Source organism: Peromyscus californicus, unplaced genomic scaffold, assembly GCF_007827085.1.
Source record: "Peromyscus californicus insignis strain IS unplaced genomic scaffold, ASM782708v3 Scaffold_4__1_contigs__length_199733344, whole genome shotgun sequence".
Lineage (NCBI taxonomy): Eukaryota > Metazoa > Chordata > Mammalia > Rodentia > Cricetidae > Peromyscus > Peromyscus californicus.
The window spans coordinates 167,519,047-167,527,994 of record NW_026294562.1 but is presented as its reverse complement, the minus strand read 5'-3'; the positions used below and the strand labels follow the sequence as shown (position 1 = coordinate 167,527,994).

The window sequence follows — 8,948 nt, the reverse complement described above, 5'->3', positions numbered from 1 at the left end:
CAAGGACACCATGAAAACATGGAACACAGAAACAAGTAAGCAGGGCTTGTAGAGGATCACAGAGTCTGAACTGATAATCATGGACCCTGTATGAGTTTGACCTAGGACCTCAGCATGTAAGTTATGGTAGTGTAGATGGGTATTCTTGTGGAACTCCTAATAGTGGAAGTGTGGGGACATCTCTGACTCTTTTACCTGTCCTTTAGACCCTTTTCTTCCTACTTGGTTGTCTTCTGAGCTCAGATATGAGTGTCAGTGGCAAGCCTAATGTAACTTGCCATGCCATGTTCTGTAGATGTCCCTGGGAGATCTGCTCATTTTTTGAGAGGAAACAGAAGAGAAGTAGATGGGTAGAGAAGAATTGAGGTTAAGGGAGGAGTGGAGGGAGGAGAAACTGTGGTCAGGATGTAATAAATGAGAGGAAAATAAAAAAGGAAAGATATACATATTAACAGGAAACACACTCATGTGCAAGGTGAATGCCACTCTCAGAACGAAAACAGCATGACCAGCCCAGACATGAAGGATTTTCCATCTGTGCATCAAACAAACTGTGGATCATAGCTATTTAGAAACGAGCTATGTCCACAGTGAATCATGGGCAGACCCTTCTCCTGTCACTCTTCCTTACTTCACTTGGATGATGGTGTGCAGGCGGCATTGGACCTAAGTGCATTAGTTAAGCAAGGAATGTATTTGAGCATACGAGAGCATGTTTTTCTAAATGCAAACAACACACCAGTTTCACAGCAGACTCAGAGCACAAAAAAAATTGAGGGCTCCTGAAATTAGTTCCCATGAATTCAGAGGGATCAGTATATATTTCAACCACAACCTAAGCTCTTAATGCCTTTTATTTTTTGCTTATCATACTGATGTCTTTATTTTCCTTTTACAATAACCTCACTTTAAATCCTGGCCTTCCTTTGTACGCACATGTATCCCTGGATTATAGATATGAGTCACCATTCTGGCTGTAGCCGAGTAGTAACTAATCATTGCCACCACAAAACTTTTCTCTATTTTGTACCCCATTGATAAGTAAAGGCCCCCATTCCGCTGTGGGATGAGAGGAGAGATCAGTCACTCATCATGGCCACCAGACTGGGAGACTGATCTTCAAACTGAATCGGTTGGAGACCTCACACTGATACTCTCCAGCATCCTCACTCCCGACAGGATCTATTCTGAGTCCGCACTTCGTTGGGGACAGAGTCATCCTCTCTGTGAGCTGCAGATTCTGGTTATTGAAGATCCAACGAATAGAGATATCATTGTCGGGTGAAACGCACGTGAAGATCACAGATGTACCTCCTCTGACTGTGGTGTCAGTGATTCTCACAAAGGGCTGTGTCACATATTCTGTGAAGAAACAGAAGAGGGTACCAAATGACAGAAGTCCAAAGAGTTCAACCAGGCCATCTTTAGTTCATACTTTATAAACCTTCCAGGGGGGAGAATTTGGAACCATGACTATAGAAAAACCTTATACTTTGGATCTGCCACCCAGGGACTATGTGGCCCTAATTCAGGCACTATTTCCTGTGTCTCAGGTTCCCTGTAATAAGACACACAGTGCACGATCATGGCTGTGTCCATGAGTTAAGATTAGTTATCAGCAATGTTCTGACCTTGGGATGGGGAGTTGCTCACATCAGCAGCATCTGTTACTATTCACCTGCAGAAGAGAATTTCCTTGGCTGGACCCCTGAGGTGAAGGAGGAATCTGGAGTAGCTGCTGCCTCTATTTCTTCCCTTGGTGCCTTGACCTTCCTGTGAAGTCTCAAGCCCATCAGAACGACAGGCTAATGGCCCAGACACCTGTCTACTCAGCCTCAGGAGAAGGAGGTGCTCAGGTGACCTACCTAACTGCAGCTGTCACAGCAGTGCACAGATGGTTCCACACTCTATGTGACAGTCCCATGACTGGACAGTCAGTAAAGCCTTGCTCCCTGTCAGCTCTCACAGGAAATCTAAACAAAGAGTTACAAAAATCTCCCCAGTGTCACCTTGAGTCCAGCCAGGGGCAAAGCACTGGAGTCACAGATTCCTGGTGTTCTCTGTAAGGACCCCATGGCTTCATCAGCCATGGCCTGCCTGACTCCCATAGAGTCTTTCTGGGGACATGTGTGGTAAGAGCCCCAAGTGTCTGGGCTGTGGCTGACACCTGGGGTTAAGTTTACCCAGCACAGTTCCTCCTATGTGCAGGTAAAGACAGTTGAGGTTTTCTGTCCTATTAGTTTGTCTACTCAGTGTGTGTTCTGCAGTAAGGGCCCAAGCCCCATTGGGGAGACAAAATATAGTGGAGGGGAGAGCAGGCACAGCCAAATCCTGATACTTCAGTGTATAAAGTAGAATAAGCCACACCAAGCAGTTAGAGACCATAGACAGAGTCACTTACTCTTTACATAAAATTCTACAAATGCTTTTTCAATATTGAAATCTTTGTTTAAAACTTCTAGTGTGTACAATCCTGCATCTTTCTCGGTGACATCCTGGAGCATCAGGGATCCATTGTCATACACCATCCATCTTCTTCCATGTGAAGGCCACCACAAGGTGGAATTCAGGTCAACACTGTATTCTACAATTTTAAGGATCAGGGTGCTATACTTTGATTTGTACCAGAAAAAGGATATCAGATCTTCTGGAAGATTATGAACTTGGAGAAGAACGCTTTCCCCTTCAGCAGGATACCGAGGCACCACTTGGATCATGAGTTGGGAGGAAGTGAGAGGGTTACAGAACACAGATATGGAAGCTGGGAGGGAAAAGAGAAAAAAGCCATCACATAGGGATCATTGTACTTGGTGAAAAGATGGTGACCTCCATCCTGAGCAGATGGATTCATCACTCAGCCTAGATTTGCAGATGTGTGTGTGTGTGTGTGTGTGTGTGTGTGTGTGTGTGTGTGTGTCCGACTTAATAAAGAGCAGAAACATGACCTCCTCCTTTCCAACAGTGTCCCTGAAGGTGTCATGTTCACTGCATGGAACTGTCCCCTTGGGTGTCTACATGGCTGCTCCCTCACTGCCCTCAGTCAGACACTGCACACACTCATGTACATTGGGGTTTGAGATGATGCCTCCCCTGAACTCAACAGGCCTGGGACTTTAATTTTCCAGGTTTTTTCTCCAGTTCCCTTTGAGGTAAAACTCAGCCCCTGACCCCACATAATAGATATACTTGCTGCTCTGTCAGGTCTAGGGCATTCGGGCGGCTGGGAGCAGTTTGATCTTCGAGGCGGGCTTGGATCTTTAAAAGGTTTGGGTACTATGCTGGCTGGTTTTATATCAACTTGATGCAAGTTACAGTCATTTTGCCAGACAAGGACTCAGTTGAAAATGCCACCGCTGGACTGGCCAGTAGGCAAAACTCCAGTACATTTTTTAAATTGGTAATTCATGCAAAAAGATTGAGACCAATGTAGGCAGTTCAAGCCCTGGGCTAGGAGTCCTGGGTGATGTAAGAGAGCTGGTTGAGCAAACCTGAAGAGCAACAAACAGGAAGCACTCCTCCATGGTCTCTTCATCAGTTCCTGAACTTTATGACACTCTCAATTGGGAACTAATAAATACCCCAGTTAGACAGAGATGTTTTAAAACCATTGTTCCCTATGAGCTTTGTAAGAGTACAGCACTAGAAAAATGCTCCCATGGATCACTTTAGTCCAGCCTTGGAAAGATGACAGGGCTCAGTCCTCCCTGGTCTAGAGCCCCAAGAGTGTGGGCTGACTCTGACATCTTAGGCTGAGTTACTTTCCATCAAGGTCTTCCTTGATGCAGGTGGAATCAGAAGATGGAAGATCCTCTATGGCCACTTGTCTCTACCAGTGTGTCCTACATTAAGTGCTCAAACCTCCCCATGGGGACACAGGGCAGAGGGCAGGGAGGCTAGACCAGCCATGACAGCCCTGTGTGTCTAAGCCCCACCCAGCACTGAAGAACACAGAGAATCACTTACTGTACACATGGAGTTGCACTTGTGTTTCTTCATGTCCCATATCTGTTCTATGAATTCTTAGGGTGTAGAGTCCAGAGTCTTTCTGAGTTACACTGTGTAGCAGCAAGGATCCATCAGGGTGCAACATCTCTCTGCCACTGTATGCAGGCCCCCACACAGTTGATTTCCTGTCTAGTATAAACTGGGCAGCCACAAGGTTCTTGACCTCAGTCATTCCTTTGAACCAGGAGAAGCCTAAAATATTCTCTGGGAGATTGTGAACAAGTAGAAGAACACTTCCCCCTTTAGCAACGCTGGGTGGCACTAATTCAATAGTGGGCTGGGCAGAGGTAGCAAGGTGGCCACACTTCCAAAGGAAAGCTAAAAGGGAAGAGAGAGATCCATCTAAATTGTGACATTTGTATTTGACTAAAATGAGGCCCTATGTCCTGAGCAGCTGTGTCCATTCCTCAGCCCCAGGTTCATGGGTGAGTGTCTTCCTGTCCTACTTGGTGGAGGTCTGCAAATGACCTTTATGTTCTCAGTGTCCCCACACTTGTCATTTCCAATATATGTATCTCTCTCTTTAGTTGTCAACATTGCCCTGGCTTACTGCCATCAGATCTCTGCTAAAACTTACAGTTGGTTGGTGTTGGGGTGATGCCTGCCTGACCTCTTCCCCTATAGACCCTGTGTCTTCACTCTCTAAACTTGTTCTGTTTTCCTTGGGATTGCAGCCAACACCTGAATTTACCTTCTATCTTTCTTTACTTCAAGTCCACTCAAACTAGGACCTCATAAAAACCCTGAGTTGTCTTGTATTTTTAATTGATGCCTAGAAAAGACTCTGATACTTGTGAAGACTGAATTAAGGAATGAATGAATGATTTCCCAGAACCATGTATGTCCATGGATTTATTTAAGAAACTCATAGGTTTAGGGATACACTACTGACTCATTCCATTTCCTTTGATTTTTTTACACTTGTTTACATATTATACTTGTGTGTGATTAGTGTAAAGGCTAGTCTAGTGGGGAGGAGGGGGCGGTTCCAGGACACAGTACTTCAGTGGAGATCAGAGGACTTCTGTTCATTGGTCTCAGCTTGCTAGACAGTGAAGTCAATGCCTGTATCCATTGTACCATGTCACTGATCCACCAAAGCTTGATTTTTATTTGGGCTATCAAGCTGAGAGCATCAATCTTCAGAATATTGTGGTCATGCTTAATAACATCTTGAAAGAACAGTGTCTCCCCCACCCTTACTGTTAAATATTCAATATCCAATGGCAGTATCCTAATGCTGAGCCTCATTCGCACTCTGTATTTCCTCCCCTACAAACACTGAGACTCCTCTCATATCCTTGTGACACTCAGTAGATTCCAGAGTGTATGTCAGTCCTCTCCTCACACATTCAACTCCTGGTCTTCCCATCTGTGAGCAGAAGCCCCTGACATGTGGTGCGCCCTTTGCAGAGGAGTGCAGAGGGGCATCCGTTGTCTCAGTAGGTTGATCTGTCTTCCCTCTCAGGAATTTCTGCTCCAGCACAGTTCCCAAGCTCTGCTGTCCTTCCCCCTTCTGAGCTGAGCCTCTTCCCAAGTAAGGAGCACCTCCCAGAGTCCCATGGGCTGAGGATGAGACTGTGTTCAAAACAGTGCTCTGCTCCTCCAGTTTCAGTGCTGCCCCATGTTCCTTCCCAATTCTGCCTTTATGTTTCTATCATCTGGAAAACAGAGTGAGTGTCAAGTGAAATGCCCATCCCCGTGGCATGAGATAATAGCAGCTGACCCTGGAACTGCACTCGGCTATGTTCTGGCCTAGGTTTGTCAACATCAAAAATGGAAAATCTGCACAACTGTGTGATTAAAAAAAAACCCAGTTGAGCACTCAGTCTTCTCTGGACACATGGAATTTTCTCCCAGCAGGAAGGTGACAAAACTGCCTGTGAGGATCCAAAGGGAGCAGCTGAGTGATGTGTGGGGAAAAGAACAGATGTATTCTCACTGGAGTCGCCATCAGACAGGGTTCTGACTGAGGTCAATGGCCCAGGATGTGATCGGAGTCTCACATATTGGGTGTGTGGGAGGAAGTGACCTGATTCCTGGGAAAGGCCTGTGAGCTCCTTCATCCTGTGCAAGATTTTCAGGAACATGTTCCTGCTTCCTCTGTTTGCTGAGCTGTGTGATGGGTTTGCCCATGTGCTCCATGGTCTGCCTGAGAAGCCTTGGACCTCTATCCAGTTGATTCCCCTTGGATATTGTTTATTTCACAAAAGAAACACCTAGAGTGGAAAACAACATGATCTCCTGGCAGTGTAGCAGACACATTAAGCAGTCAGTAGGTCTGAGAATGCTGTGACCATGATTTCCAGGTCTGTAAAAACAGGAGTGGAACCAGGCTACTAGGTGAGTTCCTGGTTCATGCAAATACTTTTCTGCCAGTTCATTGTGTGTCCCAATAACATCACTGGTGATCAAGGGAACTACAGTTCATGTCTGGGAAACTGTCAGATCAGCATAGTCTGTAGCCATTTGCCTGCAGGAGATATTTCCCCAAGCTGGACCCAGAAAACAAACACTTGTCAGGAAAACCTGTCCTCGATCCCTCTCCTTGGGGACAATGACCATCATGTGAAATCTCATATGCCCAACAGAACAGTTAATTGATGGCCTGGACACCTGTTGAGCTATGCTCCCCTGCTGACTCTCTGAAGAAGATGGTCAAGGGACATATCCCAACCAAGGCTGTCATGACAGCACACTGCCTGGTTCCACACATCACAAGCCTGTGACTACTAGGGAGCACTGTTCCCTGCCATCAGGAAGTGAAACTCCAACATGTATAAAATGTTTCTAATGGACACCTAGAGTTGAGTCTGAGACAAAGGTCTGGAGACAGGGCATCCTGGTGCTCATATATCTGGAAGGATCCCATTTTTTCCTTGATGAGGCACAGTGATGATTCCCTTGAGGTCTTTCTCATGGAAACATTCCTAGTAGGAACCCCTGGAGTCTAGACAGAAGCAGATATCCTTGGCTCAGTTACCCACCATGCAGCCACCTATGTGCAAGGTAAAGTCAAATGAAAGATTCTGATCTATTGCTATTATTCTACATCATGTGTCCTTCACTAAATGTTCAAACCCAATATGGGAGCACAACGCATAGGGAAGGTAGGCACAGACCTCCCTTCCGTATGTGTCCAGTGAAATGAACCTCACCCAGCTCACAGAGTTCACAATGAGTCACTTACCATGCACATGGAGGTAAATGGATGCTGTTGACATGATTTTTCTGTGTTTATTAAAGGTTCGTTGGGTATAAAATCCTGTGTCATTCTGGGTGACCTTTTCCAGCAGCAGGGATCCATTGCGATATATTGTCTCCCTACCACTGTGCACAGAACCTGGGCAACTTATATCGCTGTGCAGTGCATACAAAGCAATTCCTTGTGTCATCTTTGTTAGTCCTTTGAACCAGGCTACGGCTATAATATTCTCTGGAAGATCTTGGACAGGGAAAAGGATGTTTTCTCCTTCAGCCACTAGGAGTGGCATTGATTCAGTGTTTACAGTGGCAGTGGTGGACAGGAGCCAGAAGATTAAAAGGGAGGCTAGAAGGAAATTGAGAAAAACCACCAATATTAAACAGGTGTGATCAGCACTCAGCTTTGGTGTGTGAGTAGGGGTGGACCCAACATCTTTTACAGACATAATCAACATAACATCCGTTGTCTTAGAGTGTCTCGCTGTGTCACTAACTCTCTAAGGAATTCTCTACTGAGGTATCTGCCTGGTTCCCCTATCAATGTCCCATATCCCTCCTCACAGAGTATTTGGTGTGAGGAGCAATGCCTCTCTGAACTCCGCCCCTGGAGAGGTCTCACTTTCTGATATTTTTTCTCTGTTCCCCTTGTGATTCTAGTCAACCCATGGCTTCATATTTCAGATATACTGATATCAGGTCCTCTAGAACCAGGACTTTTTGTTTGGCTGGTTTTTTGGTTTTTTGTTTGTTAATGTTTGTTTGGTTTTTGATTTTGGTTGTGGTTTAAGTGGTGGTTTTTTTTTTAAATAAGGCTTCAGGTTGTCATATCTTCACACACTGAGACATCGCACTAGCCCTCCCCTGTTTGATTTCTATTTGGAGGGTCATGCTGTCATGGTTGGGAACAGCTGTCTTCAGAACATTGCAGCCAATGTAACTCACTGTGAATATGGAGTGTTTGACCCTTCTCCCTTACCATCATCACCTGCTGTCCGCTGAGAGCTTCAGGCTGCTGAGCCTCTGTCCCTCACTGTACCTTCTGCCCCGTGACTGCAAACAGAAACCTTGAGTCTGCTCTCAAGATTCTGTTCCCTTTAGGAGACTCCACCTTGCCCCTGCCTTCACATCCCCACACAGTCAGAGAGTGAGGACCCTTACCTGTGATCAGCCCCTGCCAGGGAGGACACCCATTGCAGAGAAGCACAGAGGACTCCTTCATTAATCTTCTCACCGGCTGTCCTTCCTCTGAGGATAAGAGCCTCAGCTCCAACACCGAACTCAGATTCTGCTTTTCTTCCTCCTTCTGGGCTGAGATTTTTCTCAGACAGTCCAGAATCCAATGGACTGTGAGTAATGGGGTTTGAGTCCAAGGCATTGCTCAATCCCTTCGACTCTCAGTGCTGCCCCACATCCCTCTCAACTGCCTTTTATGTTTCTCCTCCAAACAACACATTGAGCAACAAGGCTGATGAGCCATCCCCATGCCCTCAGAGAACAATGGCTCATCCCAGGTCTGATATCTGTTGTGTCTTGCCTTGGGTCAGCACCAAAGAGGGAATTTCAGTCATTCCTATGTGTCCTTGTGACACAGAAACCCAGCTGAACACCCAGTCTACCCTGTATTCTCAATGCTCTGAGAAGGTGGTATTTACTGGATCCCTGCAGGAAGGTGACTGAAATGTCTCTGAGGGCTGGAAAGAAATCAGCTGAATGATAACTAGGAAAGAAGATCAATTCTT

At 45.9% G+C, this 8,948-nt stretch overlaps 1 protein-coding gene across 1 annotated transcript; it reads right to left on the bottom strand.

Moving 5' to 3' along the window:
* Nucleotides 1-1,090: 1,090 nt before the first annotated feature.
* On the bottom strand, nucleotides 1,091-8,428 carry LOC128124050 (pregnancy-specific glycoprotein 22-like). The gene is made up of 5 exons (XM_052760286.1): nucleotides 8,368-8,428; nucleotides 7,196-7,555; nucleotides 3,964-4,323; nucleotides 2,402-2,761; nucleotides 1,091-1,362 (listed from the first exon to the last, which is right to left on the bottom strand). The coding sequence occupies exons 1-5, from the start codon at nucleotides 8,426-8,428 to the stop codon at nucleotides 1,091-1,093; spliced, it is 1,413 nt and encodes a 470-aa protein (XP_052616246.1).
* Nucleotides 8,429-8,948: the final 520 nt, after the last annotated feature.

Coding starts and splice junctions, on each gene's coding strand:
- LOC128124050 (XM_052760286.1), bottom strand. CDS start 8,428: ATGAAGGAGTCCTCTGTGCTTCTCTGCAATGGGTGTCCTCCCTGGCAG. Junction 4,324..7,195: donor CATTTACCTCCATGTGCATG/GTAAGTGACTCA, acceptor CTTCCCTTTTAG/CTTTCCTTTGGAAGTGTGGC. Junction 1,363..2,401: donor TGTAGAATTTTATGTAAAGA/GTAAGTGACTCT, acceptor GTTTCTTCACAG/AATATGTGACACAGCCCTTT.